The sequence below is a fragment of the Arvicanthis niloticus genome, chromosome 30 (assembly GCF_011762505.2).
Source record: "Arvicanthis niloticus isolate mArvNil1 chromosome 30, mArvNil1.pat.X, whole genome shotgun sequence".
NCBI lineage: Eukaryota > Metazoa > Chordata > Mammalia > Rodentia > Muridae > Arvicanthis > Arvicanthis niloticus.
The window spans coordinates 1,886,398-1,907,946 of record NC_133438.1 but is presented as its reverse complement, the minus strand read 5'-3'; the positions used below and the strand labels follow the sequence as shown (position 1 = coordinate 1,907,946).

Here is a 21,549-nt window from a genome sequence, read left to right as displayed (position 1 = left end):
TGACAGAATGCTCAAGGGAGCAAATAATGTAGGCCGCCAACCTTATGCAGCTGAATAAAATGGCACCGCAGAGTTGACACGACTGACTAAAACAACGCTGCGCAGCTTCAACTCTGCGGGCCAAGGGCGTACATTTGCGCGCTCCAGCCGCTCTGAGGTGGCAATCCAAGATGGTGCCTGCCTAGGCTCTGGTAGGAACTACCAGAGGCCTGCGCATTCGCAGTTCAATTTGGCTCCAGCCCCTCCCGAACGGGGCATGCAAATGAGGTAACACTAGGGTACCACTAACCTGACCAATCACCCCCTCCCAGGCAGGGTATGCTAATGAGTATGCTAATGAGGCATTGCAAATTGACCAATCGGACACCTCCATGTGCTTTGCCACGCCCAGGGCTGGGGGTATATAAGCAGCCCATTCTGGGCATTCGAGGAGTCTCTCACAGAAATCTAAAAGAGCGCTTCCACAATAAAGGCTGTTGAGAAGGATCCGGTTTGTCGCATCTTCCTTGCTGGACAAGCGGGGCGCGACAAATAAGGTGACAATGTATGGGACAGAAAGTCAAGAAGAGGCCCTGGGGAGATCACTCCATGGGGAGATGTCTGCCCCATGTGCAGTCACCAAAAATAGACGCCAATATGGATGTCAGGAAGTGCATGCTGACAGCAGCCTGATGTAGCTGTCTCCTTGGAGGTCTGCCAGAGTTTGATGTATCCAGAGGCGGATGCTCAAAGCTACTCATTGATCTGATCAAGGGTTCCCAATGGAGAAGTTAGAGAGAAGACTGAAGGAGCTGAATGGGTTGGTGGCCCCGAGAGGAGAGCAACAGTGCCAGCCAACCAGAGCTCCCCAGGGACTAAACCACCAGCCTGGGAGCACAAAGGGAGGCACCCACAATTCAGGTGTATATTTAGGGGAGGATGGCCTTGTCAGGCATGGGTGGGAGAGGAGATTCCTGGTCCCATGAAGGCTGAACACCGAGAGGGAAGGAATTCGAGGGTGGGGAGGTGCAAGTGGGGGATAGGTGGGGGAACACCCTTGTGAAGGCAGGAGGGGGGTTGGGATGTGGGTTCCTGGGTGGTGGGGGGAATGGGGTGAATGGATAAAATCTGAAATGTATTTAAATATATAAATAAGTAAAAAATAAAATTTAAAAAAAGATTGATATTTTCAAATTGCAGCCTTAGTGTTCAACAATTGTTAAAAGACTATGGCAATATATAAGACAGACAACTATGTCTCATGCAATATTTGGAGGGAGCTATCTCTTACCACAAAAGGGTAAAAGCAGTCTAAAGTTATACCTGATATTGCTGATGAGAACAAAAGGACAAAATATGGGAAAGCATATTTCTAGAAATATAAATACACTTACTCGCCAAAGCACTGAAACTTTGAAATAGGTTGTAAAGATTACACGTATAGAAGAGATTGCATAAGAGATGATAAATGTGCACACCAGGATAAGAATAGTTTGGGTAGCTCTGTCCTCAGGAGAGACTTTCAGAAAGTGTTGAGCACTATGGATATGCTTGACTTGTCTCTTATGTCTGTAGAGGATATTCACCATAGAGACACTTGAGCAGGCCATGAGACACAGACACAGGCCATCACAGAAGCACAATAAGAACATATACAGTGCAGTTGCCAGATTTCTTGGAGCATACCATGAGCAGTACCCATAACTATCCATGTTTGTCATATTTTTGCTGTAAGTGGAGCCTGTCACTTTTACTGGAGTCATGATGTTTAGAAGCAAATGCACAAGCCAACTGACTAAGCAGGAAGAACCAATGTACTTCATGGCTCTGTGTTTAAGCATCATCCCCCTGGGATTGCTGGGGCTGATTGTGAGTGCTTGGAAGCAACTCAGTAGGCACATTGCATACAGGGACATTCCCCTGGTTATTCGGTAAATATACATTATCACTTTGCATCCAATATCATCCAGGAAGTCTTTAAATCCAAAATCCGACAGTGTCTGTGGAATGCCTTTTGAGATGATGGACAATGAGTTGGATAAAGTCAAGTGCTCTATAATCAGGTCTCTAGGCATTAAGTGCTTCCCACTGCATATAAAAATGACATAATAAAACAGTATTGAAGAATTGCCAAGCATTCCCACTACAATCTGGGAGAAGAGAAATATTCCCATTGGCAAGTTTTCAGGAGTCATTTTCATTCCTATTAAAAAGATAAATGAATCTATTATAGTCAATATACCCTGGAAATTAGGTGTGCACTGTTTCATGAAGTTAGCTTGAATAAAACATTCATAATTTCACTGTATTTGTATAGCTATGTCACTGAAAAAGAATACTTAATATTTTTCATTATAAGAGTAGATATTTCTATATTATTTCAATGAAAATTGTAGAATATTTTTCTAATGTTTAAAATTTTTAATGGATGTAGTCGTGTACACATTAATCCTATGACTCAAAACACAGAGGCAGGCAGATCTATGAATCTAAAACTAATCTGGTCTACAGAGGCAGTTCCAGCACAGTCATGGCTATATACAGAGCATGACACTCTCAAAAAATAAAAAGGTAAACAAACAAAAAAGATTAACGTTTTTATTGATTTTGACTAAATATAATAATTTTGAATCAATTTTCAAAGAAAGAACTTTTAAAGTATGACATTTTTTCTAAAATTCACATGAAGCTGAGTTCAATTTTCATCAAGAGAAACAACAGAAAATATTTGAAAATTATATTAACAATGGGTGATTAAATATTCATAATATGTAAAGAATATTTTCTTTTAAGATTTGTCTTGTTTTTAAGGATGTGTGTATTGGGGAGGTTGCATGTGAGTGTGAGTGCAAGCAGAGACCAGAGGCTTAAGATGAGTTCTCCTATAGCTGTATTTGTAGACAATTGTAAACCACTGGCAGGAGCTAGAAAATGAACTCATATTCAAAAGTAATGCCAGTACATACTCTTAACCACTGACTCATCTTTCTACCCTAAAAAGAATATTTACAATTAAATCTAAAAATATGGTCCTATAGTCTAGTGGAAAGAAGCACACCCTAATGTATGTGGACAACACCCAGAATGTTTAATTTTTTAAAGGATACTAAAGGTAGGTGGACCTAGATTTCGGGGTGGAACTGGGAGTAGTTAGTTGCGGGGTAGATATCATCAAAAACTAAATTGTGCAAAATTCTCAATGAATTAATAAGCATTATAAAAATATTTTTAGAAGATACCTAAAATATCAAACAAATGAAATGGGTTCATGATTTGAATGAAGTTCTTCTAAACAATACAGAGGTCTCCAAAATGTTTGTAAAATGGGGCTCCACATCACCAATAATTAAGGGACTACAGTGACAGGGAGCAAATCAAACTTCTAAGGAGAGATCTTCATATACAATATAAAAAGGTATTAAAAATAGCATAAATAAAGGCAAAAGCTTAAATGCTGAGCATGAGGAGAAACAAGAACCATAATGAAGACTCTGTACAAATTAAAGTGCTGTAGAATTTATACATATTATTATTATTATTATTATTATTATTATTATTATTATTATTATTTTCTTTAACAAAATTGAAAAAAACAATTACCAATTACCTCCAATGACCTCCAATCTTAGTGTTACTGCATTTCTAACATATTGGGTCATCAAATCTTGTTATCAATAATGGCAAATGCTGGACAAGCATCTAGGCACATGAGAAAATAAGAAGTCACATAGGAAATGACCAATGTTGAGTAAGTATATCATGAGTCTGGTTTTCCCTGTCATTGCCCTCCAGAGTCTCAGCAGTTCTCAGAAAGAATTTCCAAAGATGCAATCATTTCTTACTTGAATATTTGGTATGACTAGGGGTTCAGACCTCCTGATCCTGAGTAAATTTATGTAAAATTGATATTCATATGCAGACATACTGCGTTGTTTCTATGTCTCCTCACCTTCCATAACAATTAATGTTAAATTATTTTAAACCTGAAGTGCTGAAACTCTCAGAGGAACATTTTAGTAATATAAGATATAGAAAGGCAACAGAACTCAAATAGCACAGGAAATGCACCAAGAATTAATGTGTAACTACATTGGCAATTTATGCACGTTAAAGTAAACTACCAGCCAAGTAGGCATATAATCTACTTAGTGGAAGAAAAATCATTGACTTCTGTATTTCACCCAGGAGCTTCAAACCTAGAATGTATAAAGGAAAATAAAGATTAAGTGCTCCACAAACTTTTCAGTCAACAAAGAAGTTAATGAAATGGGAAAGTGTTTCCGTAAAAATGAAACACAAATATGCAGTAAATGGTTTTTTGAAGTGTTCAATACATTTAGCCCTCAGGGAAATGCATATTACAAATACTTTGAGACTTCATCACGTGCCTTAGAATAATTAACATTAAGAGAATAACCAATGAGAAATGTTGACAATGATGTGTCAAAATTCTCATTCTATACTGGTATGAGGGTAAAATACTACATGTATTATAGAAATAAAGACACAGAGTTCTCAAATCATTAAAATAGTGTTACAATATAACACAGCTATATAATTTTGTCCATATACCTAAAAGATTCTATGTCCTAACACAGAGGTACATCCATGTAAAATGTTGCCTTTTTTCACAATAGCAAGGAAATGATATCCATCCTAGAGGTACATAAGAAAATAACAGAAGAGTGTAATTCATATACAGTGGAATTTTGTTCATTCGTGAAGGTAAATAAAGTCATATAATCTTTTAAAACTAGATAGACTAGCAAAGAATTCAGCAAGGTGACATAGACTCAGGGTAAAACACGTTCTTTCTCAAACAAAGACAGAGATCACAATGTTCATATGTATGTAAGTGTAGAGAAAAGTGGTTTGGGGGTACAAAACCAGAAGAAATCAAAGGTAAGGGGAAAACAGGTGTTGAGGAATCAAGAGGAAGTAACAGGACAATGTGTCGATAAATTGAAAAAGATTATAAAGGCTATGGAGAGAGGTAAGAGATTGTCTAGAGAATGAAGGAAAAAAATGAAAGAAGAGACTCAGAAATAAATTTGTTTGACAACGTCATAATGAAACTAAATGCTATGTATAATAATTAAAAATTTCAAAACAAATCAATTTTTAAAAATATTTTGCTTTCATAGCAAATTTTTTTATTTAATAATGAAAATTCTTATAATCAACATAATGTTACAATCTCATGCTCAATATTTAAAATTGTCATGGTCAAGCTGGTCTCATTTCTCTTTTATAGAAATTTTATTTTACTGGAAGTACTGGGTATCAAACCCAGAGTCTAATGAATGAAACATGAGTACTCTGCCATGGAGCTACAGTCCTACTCTTTTTGTATAAATGCTTATCAGCATGTCACGTTGTAGAAGAATGATATTTAGAATCATTATTTCTGGTGATATAGTGGCTGTGTTGTCATTTTATGTATGGAATTAAGGGAAAAAAACTTCTTTGTATCACTAAAGTTTTCCTTGAAGAACATGACATAAATGCCTATTCCTATGCACTCTATATAATTCATTTAAAATTGTAATAATTTCTGTCCTAAAATAAATGGATTTGTTGTGACATGTTTCTTTTTTTTAATTTATTTTTTATTGGATATTTTATTTACATTTCAGATGCCATACTCTTTCCCCATTTCCCCTCCCTAGAAAACCCTTATCCCATGCCCCCTTTTGCTTTTTGCTTTTATGCAGTTTTTTTAAAATGTTAATCAAAGGCTTTATAAGTTTGGTATTGCTCAATCAGAAGTGTAACCCAATACCCAACCTAGATATATCAACTATCTTTGACTGGTGGAGACACAAGAACATCTGCTCCCTCATCACCTAGCTTCTCCTCTCCTTCTTCTCCTCCTCTACTTACTCCTTCTCTTCCTCTCAGTACTCCTCCCACCTTAGATCCTCCTACACATCACCTTTCCTGTTAAAATAAAACTTTTTTCTCAAAATACATTTAGAGCATAATTATACCAATTTGTACCTGTGAGGTACAGGATAGACCTAATACACAGTCCATCATTTTGTTGACTAACCAGAACCTCTGTCATCTATCCTAACTAAAACACTTAGTTCTGAACCTGGATTTTTTTCTTGGCTTTAAAATGAATGTCAGCTGAAAACCATCCACTCAAATCTTTTCTCTCAAAGTAAATAGCCAGGATTGGCTATGAGACTATAAGTTTTCAACCCCACCAGAAATCCAGAATGACTGAATTAACTGAAATTATGGGAAGCACAAAGCATAGTTTCTAAAACTTAGCAAATTTATAGATACCGCTGAACACCTGGACAGTCCCTATACTACAAAATGTTGGAGCATCTGATCTTTAGCCTTCTGACCCAGGATCATTTGACAGACCTTAGTGCTGCAGAATTATTAAGGGCTGATTACTCTGTCTAGGCAGATATAATCAGTTGACTATTCTGCAACTGTGTCCTTTTCTGGACAGTAATTTGTCTGTAGATGGAAAACGGAAATTCTTGCCTTGTGGCTGTCTCACCACAACTGGAGTAACTCCAAAGATGCTCAATTTCTTCTTAGAATCCATGACAGAAAGCTGTCAGGAGCAGACAGGTCTCTAATCAAAATGAACATTAATACAGAAATGTTTGTAATGTCAATTCTGTGGACTTATGATGTTTTGAAAACCAACTATCCACGTAAGGTAATCTGGATTGTTGTCTGTTAACTCCTCTCGGCTATTTCTAAATAAAATATAGAAAACACCCTAACAATAAACTCCAAGCCATGAATTTGCTATAGGCCCTTAACTCACAGGCTGACCATCTCAAATCAATTAGAAAAGTTAAAGAAGGACTGGGTCTAAGCCTTGTATTCCTAAATGTGTTATATAGGCACAATGCCTATGAGAGTAACAATATTCATCTCACTTTTATATCAATAGGAAGCTCGTACCAATGAAAACCTTAAATTTGAAATCAAAGTAAATTTTGTACCATTTAAGAAATTATTACTTCATCTTGATAACAATTATACATATTTCTACCAATAGGTTATGGCTATGAAATAAATCCTAGCTAATCCTCTCTGTTCCAACAAAACCACTACTTTTCCCTAGAAAGACAGCCCAATATTAACCACCTCAGTCCCCAAGCCCAGGGCATAGGGGACGCTGACTCTTCATTAACTTCTTCAAGCTGATTACAGGCGTTGAGATATTAGAAGAGGGGCAGGAGGAAGAATAAATTGATAAGCCTCTGACGCTGTGTCTTCACTGCATCCAGATGGAGTGACCTGTTTCTTAATGCTTTTTTCTTATTAATTTTGTTACTATTATAAATACTGTTCTAAAAGAAGTTATTATGGTATAGATGCCCTATGCATAGAAAATACTTTTCCACAGAAAACCATCATTGCTATTTCATCTACAAATTCTAATTCTTGGTGTAATTTTGAAAAGATTTAAAACCCATTCCTTGATGAGGTAAGTCCTTGGTCACTTTCACTCAAAATGGAATAAAGATGCAATCATTCCACACACCCATTAGTAACAAATCTCATGACGACAGGATGATTAATATATACAATGGTATAGCATTTATCTGTTGAAAAGAATGTTTATACATGCTACATCATAGATAAACTTAGCAGACTTCATCTAAGTCCTATGACTAGTTTTACTACTGCATGATGATCTTGTAATTATAGGGATTGACAAAGAATATATGGGAACTAAAATTATGAGGGCCAGAAAGACTTCTCAACAGGTAAATATTTTCTGGTACCTAGTCTAATGACTAGATTTACTAGAATTTCATCTAAGATCGAACATGTTGGAAAAAGAGACCCAGTTCCCAAAACATATTTTTTTTCATCTCTACACATGTATTTTATTTAAGGTGGACATACCATCCCCAACAATATATTAATTATGTAATGCAAATTTAAAAGACACTAGAATGATGATTGACAGGGATGCAAGTAGAATATTATTCATGGGCACCTAGATTTGGGTTTGTGATAAAATCTTCTGGAGACCAGCTGCAGTGCATTAGGATCCATTTTCACATCACTGAACTGTACACTCACAAAGGTTAACAGGATAAATGTTTGTAGTTTGACATTAGTTCTAATCCTAAATGTAATTGGATTGTGGTTAATATGAGAGAAGTTCAAGTTATGCTATATGATATAGAGCTACAGTAATGGTATCAACTAAAGTCATAACTACCATGGGCTCTTAGCTTACTGATACCAAATTTAGAGTCACAGTGATGAGTTTGCATTTTATCTGTAAAGAAGAATTGGAAGGGTATTAGATAAGTATATAATGTGGTAGATCCCTGTTTTGTTGTTTTGAATTGGGTTTTGTGTATTAACAGAAATCCCTGACATCAGACAGATATATGATAGCTTGTGAAACTCTGGATAGTGGCAATGACAATAGTAACAGAGAAAGTCAAACATACCTGAAAATGAGGTGATATCAGTGGTAAGAGAGACTCAGTAGCAGTTCATGTGAGGTACAGGGTTCACAGCTTAGGAAGTATTGGAGACAGTCAACTCTGCCATGAGTTAAAATAACCCAATTTCATCCAAAAACCTATTCAAGTACCCACTTCTTAAATCATCACAAGAGTCCCCTTCTCTACCTTGACCTCTTTCTTTCTTTCTCTTTCTTATTACCCTCCTTCCTTTTTTTCTTTCTTCATTTCAGCAGCGCTGTAGAAAGAAATTCATAATAAAGATTTTAAGTACAACTACCATTAATAAAGGCATTTGGGGAGAAAATGAAGATGTATCTGCGAAAAGAAGTGTGACTTCTCCAAAGAATGCTTTTTAAAGTCTTTAGCTCTTACTACTTCTATGCTGTAGTCACTTATCTTCCTGCTCAAAGGTATCATGATGGTGTGTGTTGCATTGTCAAGTGAGTCTCTGCTAAACAATGGTAAGATATTTGCCCTGACTTAAAGGCGCATGATCCCCTGGTATTCCATCCCAGAAGACAGATAATTTTCAACTCAACTGTAAATCCATGACAGCAGCCCCACAAGGGTGTGAAGTAACTTTTAAACACCTTGGGCCTGAGCTTCTGGAAGAAAATAAAACAAAATAAAAAATTCAAGTTACATCAGCAACTCCAAGGAAGCAATTAGGAATCACAGTGGAAACATTTTTGTCATCCTTTAGAGAACAAAGGGTATGGCAGAGAGGCACACAGAAGAAACTTCATTGCTATCAAAATATAAGCAAGTTGCATGGCCTTGCCCCAGGAGATCCTTTCTTCATTACCCAGCATCCTAGACAGTTTCAACTCCTCAAAAGAAATATATAGGAAAAAAGAAAAAAATATGAGAGTAGACAGGTGGATGAGGATCTAGGAGGAATTGGTGGAAGGAAAATCATGCTCAAAATATATTGTATAAGAAAAGTTTTTTCCCCTTTTCAGTTAAAAAAAATACATTTTATTAGGAATATCATACATAAACTCCAGGAGCTGTAGTAATCTCCAAGGACCTGCCAGTGCTCAAGCCAGTGAAAATTCCTGCAGGGATAGAAAGAGGGACTCCTTAGCAGAGGAGCTATTTGCAATTTATGGCTTTTTGAGAGTAGGAGAATTATTTTCTTTTAGGGATTTGGCTCCTGGTAGATTCCAAACTACAACAGATACCCTCATATTCATGTGCATATTCACAAGCTAATTGTACCCTAGGAGTCATTAGAAAAAGGAAAAATGAAGACATGAAGTCAGGAGAAGTTAGGTGAGGGACAATTAGGGAACTGGAGAGGGTAGTGATGGAATCAAAGTACACTGTATACATGTGTGACATTTTCAAAGACCAAATAAAACTATTTCAAAAAACATGTTTAAAGCCAACTCCATCTGAAGGATAATTACTGTTTATTTTTTCTCTTTATATATTGGACAAAGTGTTACAAGTATTTTAAAACAACACCTAGTTTTTTGAAAAATTTCTAATTATGTGTCTCTGAGTGGGAATGTGCCCATGTGTGCAGGTGTTTGAGGAAGCCAAAGGGTTCAATAGTTACAGGCAGTATGAGAAGCCTGATATATATATATATATATATATATATATATATATATATATATATATATATAACCTGGGGCAAAAGAAATTGCACATCACCAAAAAGTCAAAGCTGAAGCATTATGAGAAAAATAATGTGCACTATATATAAAGATTAAGGAAAGTTTAATGGAACAAAGATTCTCAGTGATATCTCCAGTTGGAGGGGCAAGAGGGAGAAAGGAAGGGCCAGAAATCTTGATTTCTTTCAACCATAAATATTTAGGTTGTAAAGAGAAGACAATGTACTCTTCCTTATATTGAGACTATCATGGAAGATACATTTTGGTGTAAGGGTTCAAAGCTTACACTGTGAGCCGGGACCTATTGATAATGGGGTGAGTGTCCATGTATCACCAGGCAGCTTCTTTTACATATAATGATATAAGATTTGGCTACCTCACTAGGTGTGTCACCCATGTCAAGAATGGGGTTTGAACATCAAAGACATCATATATCAAGATCAAATAGGCTTCATTCCATGAAATGCAGGGTTGGTTCAATATACAAAAAACTATCAGTATAATCCACTATGTAAACAAGCTGGAAGAAAAAAAATCACATGATTATGTAAATAGATGCTGAAATGGCCTTTATTAAAATCCAACACCCCTTCATGTTACAGGTCTTAGAGAAATGAGGGATAGAGAGGACATACCTAAACATAATCAAAGCAATATACAGCAAGCCAACACCCAACGTCAAACTAAATGGAGAAAAGCTGAAAGCAATTCCCCTAAATTCAGGGACAAGACGAGGCTGGCCACTCTTTCCCTACCTAGTCAATACGGTACTTGAATTTCTAGCCAGAGCAGTAAGACAACTAAAGGAAATCAAGGGGATACAAAGTGGAAAAGAAGTTAAAGACTACTTGCAGATGATATGATACTCTACATAAGCCACCCCTAAAATTCCTCCAGACAACTCCTACAGTTGATAAACACCTACAGCAAAGTAGCTGGATAAAACTCAAGTCAAAGAAATCAGTAGCTCTTCTTTATACAAATGAAAAATGAGCTGAGAAATAAATTAGGAAAACAACATCCTTTAAATTAGCCACAAACACTATAAAATCTCTTGATGTAACTCTAACCAAGCAAGGGAAAAACCTGTATGCAAATAACTTCACGTACCTGAAAAAGAAATGGAAGATATCAGAAGATGGAAAGATCTCACATGCTCATGGATAGGTAGGATAAACATAGTGAAAATGACCATCATGCCAAAAGCAATCTACAGATTCAATATAATCCCCATCAAAATTCCAACACAAATTTTATACGCTTTGAGGGAGAAATTCTCAACGATATATGAGCAAAAAAAAAAAAAAAAAAAAAAAAAACAAAATAGCCAAAACAATCCTAAACAATAAGAGAACCTTGAGAGGAATCATTATCCCTGACCTCAAGCTGTACTACAGAGTAATAGTGATTAAAAACTCCACGATAACGGTACAGAAAAAGACATTGATCAGTGAAATTGAATAGAATACCCAGCAATAAACACACACACCTATGGATTCTTGATTTTTGATAAAGAAGACAAAACCATACAATGTAAAAAAGAAAGCATCTTCAACAATTGGTGCTGGTTGTCTAAATGAATGTCTACATGTAGAAGAATAAAAAATAGATCCATACTTATCACCCTACACAAAACTCAAGTCCAAGTGGATGAAGGACTTTAACATAAAACCGGATACACTAAGTCTCATAGAAGAGAAAGTGAGAAATACCCTTGAACACGTTGACACAGGACACAATTCTCCAAATAGAACACCAATGGCTCAGGCTCTAAGATCAACAACTGAAATGAAACTTCATGAAAGTACAAAGCTTCCATAAGGCAAAGGACATTGTCTGTATGGCAACTCAGCAGTCTACAGATTAGAAAAGTGTCTTCACAAACCCTACAACTGACAGAGGGTTAAAATCCAAAATGTACAAGAAACTCAAAAAGACACCAACAATGCAAGTAACCCAATTAAAAATTGGAGTACAAAGCTAAACAAAATTCTCAACAGAGGAATCTCCAATGACCAAGAAGCACTTAAAGAAATGTTCAAAGTTCCCATCAGGAAAAGGCAAATCAAAACAACTCTGAGGTTCCATCTTGTACCCATCAAAATGGCTAAAATAAAAAACTCAAGAGATAATCCATGTTGGCAAAGATGTGGAACAAGGGGAACACATCTTCAATGCTGATGGGAGTAATAACTTGTACAACTACTTTGGAAATCAATTTGGCTATTTCTCAGAAAACCTGGAATAGTTCTACCTCAAGACCCAGCTATACCACTTCTGGGCATATACCCAAAGATGCTCCACCATCCCATAAAGATACTGCTCAACTATGTTCATAGCTGTTTTATTTATAATAGTCAGAAACTGGAAACAACCTAGGTGTCCCTCAACTAAAGAATGGATAAAGAAAATGTGGTACATCTACACAATGGTATACACTTCAGCTTTAAAAGCTAAGGCATCATTAATTTTGTAGGCAAATAGGTGGGACTTGAGAATATCATCATGAGTGACTTAACCCTGTCTGAAAAGCACATGCATGGTATATATTCACTTATAAGTGGTCATTAGCCATAAAATATAGGATACCGATGCCTCACTCTTCAGACCCAAAGAAGCGTAAGAAGCAGGAAGGCCCAAGAGAAGATTGAATGTGACATAGAAGGTGGAATGAAATAGTCATAAGAGGCTATGATGGTTTGCATATGCTTGGCCCAGAGAAAGGCACTATTAAGAGGTATGACCCTGTTGAAGTAGGTGTGTCACTATGGATATGAGCTTTAGACCCTCATTGTAGCTGCCTAGAAGTCAGTCTTCTCCTAGTTGCCTTCAGATGAAGAAGTAGAACTCTCAGCTCCTCCTGCACTGTGCCTGCCTGAATGCTGCCATGTTCCCACCTTGATAATAATGGACTGAACCTCTGGACCTGTAAGCCAGCCCTAATTAAATTTTGTCCTTAAGAGTTGCTTTTGTCATGGTGTCTGTTTAGCAGTAAAACCCTTGTTAAGACAGAAGTTGGTACCAGGGACTGGGGTATTGCTGTGATAGGCCTGACCATGCTTTCATTTGAAAAAACATGTGGATTTGTGGATTTTGGATTTGGAAAGCAGTGGAATTCTTTAAGTGGGACTTAATGGGTTGTCCTAGTAGACTTAACCAGAGACTTTGTTCTCTGGTTAAGCCTTATGGAGAGTGTTTTGAACAAGTGTAGCAAGCTTAGGAAGGAAAAATATAAAATACATGGTTCAAGTATTAAAGGAGTACCAGGAAGTGAAATGGAGCTAAATCCTGTGTTCAAGGATATTAGATTGAATTAAGGGAATAATGATCTTGGAGCAAGATTTCACTGAGCTAAGTTTAGGTCCAGTCATGGTAGTACAAGCCTTTAATCCCAGGAGACAAAGGCAAGCAGATCTTTGCATTCAAAGCCAGCCTGCTTTTGTCACCAGCCATGGAGATGTAGAGTTTGGAGTTTGCCCAGCTGGTTTCCTGACTTGCTTTGGGGACTACAGTTAAGTGATTGGATGAATCTCAGAAGAGACTGAAATTTGGAGTTTTAACATTGTTGAGACTGCTATAGACTATAAGGACTTTGAAAGTTGGATATAATGTACCTTTTTATTTTGCTATGGCTAGGTATGGTCCACAAGACTTACGTGTTTGAGCAAGCCTACAGGGACCAAGAAGTAGAATGTGATGGTTTGTATGTGCTTGGCCCAGAAAGTAGCACTATTAGGACCTGTGGCCCTGCTGCAGTAGGTGTGTCACTATGGGCATGAGGCTTTAAGACCCTCATGGTAGCTGCCTATAAGTCAGTATTCTAGCTGCCTTCAGATGAAGATGTAGAACTCTCCATTCCTCCTCCACCATGGCTTCCATGTTCCCTCCTTGATCAATTCAATCCAGGTGGGCAGAGAATCTACATGTAGTTGAAGAGAGAGGAGAGTGCTATAGTTGTTGTCTTTTGGAAGTGAGACTTTGAAAAGCCTTCATGTGAATGAAATGGGAGTTCTTCCCTGCAAAGCATGTAATGGATGATCTTCAGTCTTCCTCACTCTCTACAAAGTAGGTTTCCTCCAATAGCTCAAGAATTCTTTCTATACCCATTTTGCATGGTGAATTCCTCTGTTTTAAATCACTCCTTATTCCTTTCTCTCAGTCCCTACTGTTCTCTCAGCTTGCATGCACATTTACCTCTCAACAGCAAAATTGCTATGAGAGTGACTGCCCTTGATTACAACAGAAATTTCTCTGAGAAATTAAATGTGTCCTACTGTTCATCATTTGGTTCTGGTGGCTTTGTAGCCCCACTATATTTACTGTTGATCTGTCTTCTTGTTGTTCTCTATCTGTGTATCATGGCCTGGATGAGGGTCTCCATGTTGAGCGTCCTTTACAGGTACAAGAAAGCAGGTCCAGTTTATCTTTAGTACCCAGCATTCCCTCAGAGTCTCACCTGAAGCCAGAACTACCCGTCTTCTCGATCCTGGTTTGTACCTGTGTCACTTTTATCATCATACCCTTGACAAATCAAAGCTGTGGCTGATGAGCACTTTGGCACCGTTAGAGAACTGTGTCCCCACTCTTTCCTCTGTCATAGCAATCATCAACAACAACAAAAACAACAATAACTCTAATTTCACAATCAATTTTCCCTGTTATAAGAACAAGTAAATTCTCTTATATAAGTAATTACTTGCTCTGGTGGTTTATGTGTCCTGATATATTTATATGTTCTCTCTTCTACTATGGAAGGTTGCCTTCAGTAATGACCAGACACTATTAGGCAATTCTATCACATTGTGAATTAGGTTCCAAAGCTGTCCCAGCTGTAATAGAGGCTGGGTTAATATTTTTATGATATATCTTTGTTTTCATCCCCCAAGCTAAACCTAGAGTCATAATTTTTTAGCATAACTTACGGTTTCAGATAAGCTAAGTTATTTTGCTATGGGGTTCACTGTAAGCAAATGCTTGAATATAGAGCTAGGACTGCTTTTAAATGAGAAAAATGAGGGAGAGAGAGTTTGAAATACTTAAGATTTTGAATAGTTTGAAAGCAGAATACTTTATTTTTGGCTGACTCAGTGACTCCTGCTCTGTTTTCTCTTATTCTATAATTTGATCTCACAACCTGGGCTTGCGGCTCCACTATGTGTTCCACTACTAACAGAGGAGGTAAGCATGTTCATGATACTCACTATTCCCTCACACCTCACCTAGAAGCCAGAGCTTCTACCATGCTGACCATCTGTGCATTTCAGTCACCCTTTTCTCAGTCTCTTCTCTGTTCTAGTATTTTATATGTCAGCCGGTGATACTCCAAGGCTTTGAGTTTCATGAAATACATTTTCCCATCCTGTTTTAGTTAAGAAGAATGCCAACTCTGACTCCATGCTCTGTTTTCTCTGTCTTGAAAAATATATTTTTATCTGAATATGTGACAAGAACTGGTTGTTTCTGCTCTTTAATTGGTTCAACATGTTTCATCATTATTTATGTAGTGTAAGCCTTTCTGTGCAACACATGCTACTAGGGAAAATAACTGTTCATACTATGAACTCGATCGTACCTAGAGTCACCTTCAAGACAGATCTCTGTAAATATTGGCTAAGGAATTTCTCAATTGGGTAGCTGAGGTAGGAAGGCCCAGATAAATGTATGCAATGTCATTCCATCAGTTGGGTCCTAGACAGAATAAAAAGTGAGAAAGTTGAGAATCAGTTTGCATCTCCCTCTGTGACTTCTGGCAAATTTATGACCAGCTGCCCCATGCACCTGGGGTCACAATGGACTTATCGCTCAAACTGGAAGCTAAAATGAACTTCTTAACTTGCTTTTAGCAAGATATATACTTTGTGAAGCATTTATCAAATTTTTATTTCGTTGCAATCAACTATAACAATTACATATATAACTATTATAATCAACTGTTAAAGCATGGGTTTCTTTGAAATCCTATGTTAGTATATGTCATGTGTATACAGGTGCCTGTGAAGGACAGAGAGGACATTGGAACTGGAGAATTGGTGTTTGTGAGCTGCATGCTGGGGGTGCTGGGAACTGAACTCCAGTCTTCAGCAAGAGCAGTACATGCTCCTAACCATAGAGCCATCTCCACAGCCTTGTTATATTAATTTTTAAAATATTATCAGAATCTTATTGCCCTTCTGGTCTGCAATTTCAACTCCACCCATGCCAAATCCATGTGCCTGTTCTTGGATCCAACAGGCCTAGCTGTCACCCCAGGAGGTCTGCTCTAACCAGGGACACAGGTGAGAACCCCCTCCCCAATACACATGTCATCTGGACCCCCACAGAGCTTCACAAATGTGGGATCTGTCCTACCCTGCAAGAGCCTCATAACCTTTGGGTCAGTAATTCCACATGTACCCTTGGCTCACCCACTTAATAGTCCCTCCTGTCTTTCAGGAGAAGTTCTCTAACCAGGGACAGAGAAAGCCTGCTCTAACCAGAGACAGCACTACCTGAGTCCCAGGAGCCCTAGTCTACCTTAGGACACACAGCTAAACCTGTCTCCAAGGAGGCCTGCTCCAATTTGAGACTCCCAGGATAGTTAACACCACAGATAACCAGATGGTGAAAAGCAAGCACAACAACATAATCAATAGAAGCCAATGTAACCTGGCACTATCAGAACCCAGTTCTCCTACCAAAGCAAACCCTGGATACCCTAACACACTTAAAGAGCAAGACTGTGAACTAAAAATTCCATTTTATGAAGATGATAGAGGCCTTTAAGGAGGATATAAACAATTTCTCCCCAAAAAATACAGGAAAGCACAGGCAAATAGGTAGAAGCCCTTAAGGAGGAAACAAATAAATTCCTTAAAGAAATACAGGAAAATACAATCAAGCAGGTGAAAGAATTGAACAAAATAGTCCAAGACCTAAAAATGGAAGTAGAAAGAATAAAGAAATTACAAATGAAGGCAACCCTGGAGATGGAAAATCTAAGAAAGAGAACAAGAACTACAGACATAAGCATCACCAACAGAATACAAGACATGGAAAAGAGAATCTCCGACATAGAAGATACAGTATAATATACTGATATATTGGTCAAAGAAAGTGCAAAGTGTAAAAAAATACCTAACCTAAAACATCCAGAAATTTTACATACAATAAAAAGACTGAACCTAAGAATAATCAGAATAGAAGAGTGTGAAGACTCACAGTTCAAAGGGCCAAAAACCATCTTCAACAACTCATAGAAAAAACATCTCTAACCTAAAGATGGCCATAAACGTACAAGAAGCCTACAGAACATCAGGTAGATTGTGCCAGAAAGGAAAATACTCAGACCACTTAATAATCAAAACACTAAATGTACAGAATAAAAAAAGAATATTAAAAGTTGCAAAGGACAAAGGCCAAGTAAAAAATAAAGGCAGACCTATCAGAATTACATCTGACTTCTCAACAGAGACTCAAAAAACCAGAAGATCCTGGACAGATGTCATACAGATTCTAAGAGACCTCAGATACCAGCCCAGGTCACTATTCCCAGCAAAACTCTCAATCACTGTAGATAAAGAAACCAAGATATTCCATGAAAAAAGTTTGAACAATATCTTTTTACTAATCCAGCCATACAGAGAATACTAGAAGGAAAACTCCAACACAAGGAGGGTAACTACACCCAAGAAAACACAAGAAATTAATCATCTCACAATAAACCCAAAAGAAGAGAATCACATACACATAATACTTAGATGAATTTTTACTGGTGTGAACAAACACCATGACCAAGGCAACTCTTATAAATTACACCATTTAATTGGGGCTGGCTTACAGGTTCAGAGGTTCAGTTCATTATCATCAAGGTGGGAGCATGGCAGCATCCAGGCAGGCGTGGAGCTTGAGGAGCTGAGAGTCCCAACTCTTGCTCCAAAAACAGCTAGGAGAAGACTGGCTTCCAGGCAACTAGGACAAAGGTATTAAAGCCCAAACCCAAACTGACACACTTACTTCAACAAGGTCACACCTACTCCAACAAGGCTACACTTCTTAATAGTGCTACTCCCCAGGTTAGGCATACTCAAACCACCATAACCACAAACAACAAAGTAACAGGAAATAATAACCATTGGTCTTTAATATCTCTCAGCATCAATTGACTCAATTCCCCAATAAAAAGACACAGAGTAGCAGACTGGATATGTAAACAGGATCCATCATTGTGCTGAATACCAGAAATGCACCTCAGCAACAAAGACAGACACTAGCTCAGAGTAAGTGTTGGAAAAAGTTTTCCATGCAAATGGTCCAAAGAAACAAACCAGAGTAGTCATTCTAATATCTAATAAAATAGACTTTCTACCAAAGCAATCAAAAGAGATGAGGAAGGGCACTTCATACTCATCAAAGGAAAAATCCACCATGAAGAAGTCCCAATTCTGAACATCTATGCCCCAAAGGCAAGGGTACCTGCATACATAAAAGAAACTTTACTAAAGCTAGTAACAACTGAACTTCACGCAAAAACATAGTGGAGGACTTCAATAACCCACACCCACTAATGGGGAGGTCATGGAAACAGAAACTAAACAGATGCACAGTGAAACTAACAGAAGTTATGAACAAAATTTAACAAATATCTACAGAACATTTTACCCCCAAACCAAAGAACATAATTTCTCAGCACCTCATGGAACCTTCTCCAAATGTGACCATATAATCTAACACAAAACAAGCTTCAACAGATAAAAGAAGATTGAAAAAAAATGTACTCTATCAAATCACTACAGACTAAGGCTAGGTTTGAATAATGACTAAAACAACAAAGAGACCACATACTCATGGAAAGTGAACAACTCTCTACTCAATGATAACAATGAGTGAAGAAATAAAGAAAATAACAACTTTTTAAAATTTAACAAAAATGAAGGCACAGCATACCCAAACCTATGAGACACAATGAAAAAAAAATATTAAGATGAAAATTCACAGCATTAAATGCCTTCACAAATAAATTGGAGTGATCATATACTAGCAACTTAAAGAGCACACCTGAAAGCTCTAGAACAACAACAACAACAAAAACCACTCTCAAAAGGAATAGACGGCAGAAAATAGACAAACTCACAGCTAAAATCAACCAATTAGAAACAGAGAACAATACAAAGAATCAACAAAACAAAGAGGTGTTTCTTTGAGAAAGTCAACAGGATAAATAAATCCTTAGCTAAACTAAGTAAAAGGCACAGAGATAGTATCCAAATTATCAAAATAGAAATGAAAGAGGAGACATAACAACAGAAACTGAGGAAATTCAAGAAATCATCGAATCTTACTACAAAAGCCTATATTGACAAAAATGGAAAATATAAATAAAGTGGATAATATTCTAGACAGATGCCATGTATCAAAGTTAAATCATGATCAGGTAAACTAGCTAAAGAGGCCCATAATCCCCAAGGAAATAGAAGCAATCCTTAAAACACTCCCATCCAACAAAAGCCCAGAATCAGATAGTTTTAGTGCAGAATTCTATAAGACCTTCAACCAAGACCTAATTCCAATACTTCTCAAACTATTCCACAAAAATAGAAGCAGAAAGAAAACTACCTAGTTCATTCTATGAATCCACAAATACTGTTACCTAAATCACACAAAGACCCAACAAAGAACTTCAGACCAATTTCATTTGTGAACATTGACGCAAAAATACTCAATAAAATTCTCTCAAACTGAATCCCAGAACACACCAAAACCATCATTCACCATGATCAAGTAGCCTCCATCCCAGGGGTGCAGGAATTGTTCAATATAGAAAAATTCATCACTGTGTTCCACAATATAATCAAACTCAAAGGAAAAAAAATCACATGAGTGTCTCATTAGATGCTGAAAAAGCTTTTGACAAAATCCAACCACCCTTCATTTTAAAGCCTTGGAGAGATCAGGAATTTATGGCACATACCTAAATATAATACAAGCAATATACAGAAAGCCAACAACCAACATAAAACTAAATAGAGAGAAACTTGAAACAATCCCACTAAAATCAGAGACAAGACAAGGCTGTCTACTCTCTCCTGGTCTATTCATTATAGTACTTGAAGTTCTAGCTAGAGAAATAAGACAAGGAAATAAGACCAAGGAGATTCATATTAGAAAGGAAGAAGTCAAGGTATCACTATTTGAAAATGATATAATAGTATAAATTATCAACCCCCAAATTCTATCTGAAAACTCTTACAGGTGATAAACAACTTCAGCAAAGTGGCTGGATATAAAATTAACTCAAACAAATCAGTAGCCTTCCTTTATGCAAATGATAAACAGTCTGATATATAACATCTGGTTATAATTCTAACAAAGCAAGTGAAAGATATGTAGGACAAGAACTTCAAGTCCCCAGAGACAGAAATTAAAAATCTTAGAAATTGGAAAGATCTCTCATGGTCATAAATCTATAGTATTAACATAGTGAAAATGTCTATCTTACCAAAAGCAATCTACAGATTCAATGGAATCCTTATCAAAATTCCAACACACTTTTTATAGTCCTTGAAAGAGCACTTATCAACTTTATATGGAACAAAACCCAGGATATCAAAAACAATCCGAACAATAAAAGAACTTCTGTGGGAATCGCCATCAAAGACCTCAAGTTGTACTACAAAGCAATAGTGATTTAAAAAAAAAAAAAACACATAATGTTGGTACAGAGACAGGCAGGTCAATCAATGGAATAGAATTGAAGACTCAGAAATAAACCCACACACCTATGGACACTTGATCTTTGACAAAAAATGCCAGATTCATACAGAGGAAAAAAGAAATCATCTTCAACAAATGGTGCTAATTTGACTGATAATCTGCAAGTAGAAGAATGTAAATTGATCCATATTTATCATGCTGCCCAAAGCTCAAGTCCAAGGGGATCAAAGACTTCAATATAAAACCAGAAAAACTTAATCTAATAGAAAATAAAGTGGGAAATAGCCTCAGATGCATTAGCACAGGGGAAATTTTTCTGAACCAAACACTAATAGCTCAGGCTCTAAGATCAATAACTGATAAATGGATCCTCTTGAAACTGAAGAGCTTCTGTAAGTCAAAGGACACTGCCAATAGGACAAAACAGCAACCTACAGATTGGTAAAAGTTCTTCAGTAACCCTATATCTGACAGAGGGCTAATATACCAAATACATAAAAAACTCAAGATGTTAGAGACCAAAAACTCAAATAACCCAATTTAAAAAAAAATGAGGTGCAATGCTAAACAGAATTCTCCACAGAGGATTCTCAAATGACCATGAGTCACTTAAAAAAAAATCCTCCACAGAGGATTCTCAAATGACCACAAGTCACTTAAAAAAAAAAAAGTTCAACATTATTAGTTATCATGGAAATGCAAATCAAAATGATCCTGAGATTCTATCTTACACCAATAAGAATGGCTAAGATCAAAACTCAACTGGCCACATGTTCTGGACAGTGTAG

At 37.0% G+C, this 21,549-nt stretch overlaps 1 protein-coding gene across 1 annotated transcript; it reads right to left on the bottom strand.

The window, feature by feature from the left end:
* Nucleotides 1-1,259: 1,259 nt before the first annotated feature.
* On the bottom strand, nt 1,260-10,602 carry LOC143440757 (vomeronasal type-1 receptor 4-like). The gene is made up of 2 exons (XM_076927540.1): nt 10,581-10,602; nt 1,260-2,203 (listed from the first exon to the last, which is right to left on the bottom strand). Exon 2 carries the CDS (start codon nt 2,178-2,180, stop codon nt 1,260-1,262), a length of 921 nt encoding a protein of 306 aa, XP_076783655.1. The 5' UTR covers nt 2,181-2,203; nt 10,581-10,602.
* Nucleotides 10,603-21,549: the final 10,947 nt, after the last annotated feature.

Bases quoted from the DNA above. Each gene is read 5' to 3' on its own strand.
- LOC143440757 (XM_076927540.1), bottom strand. From the start codon at position 2,180: ATGAAAATGACTCCTGAAAACTTGCCAATGGGAATATTTCTCTTCTCC.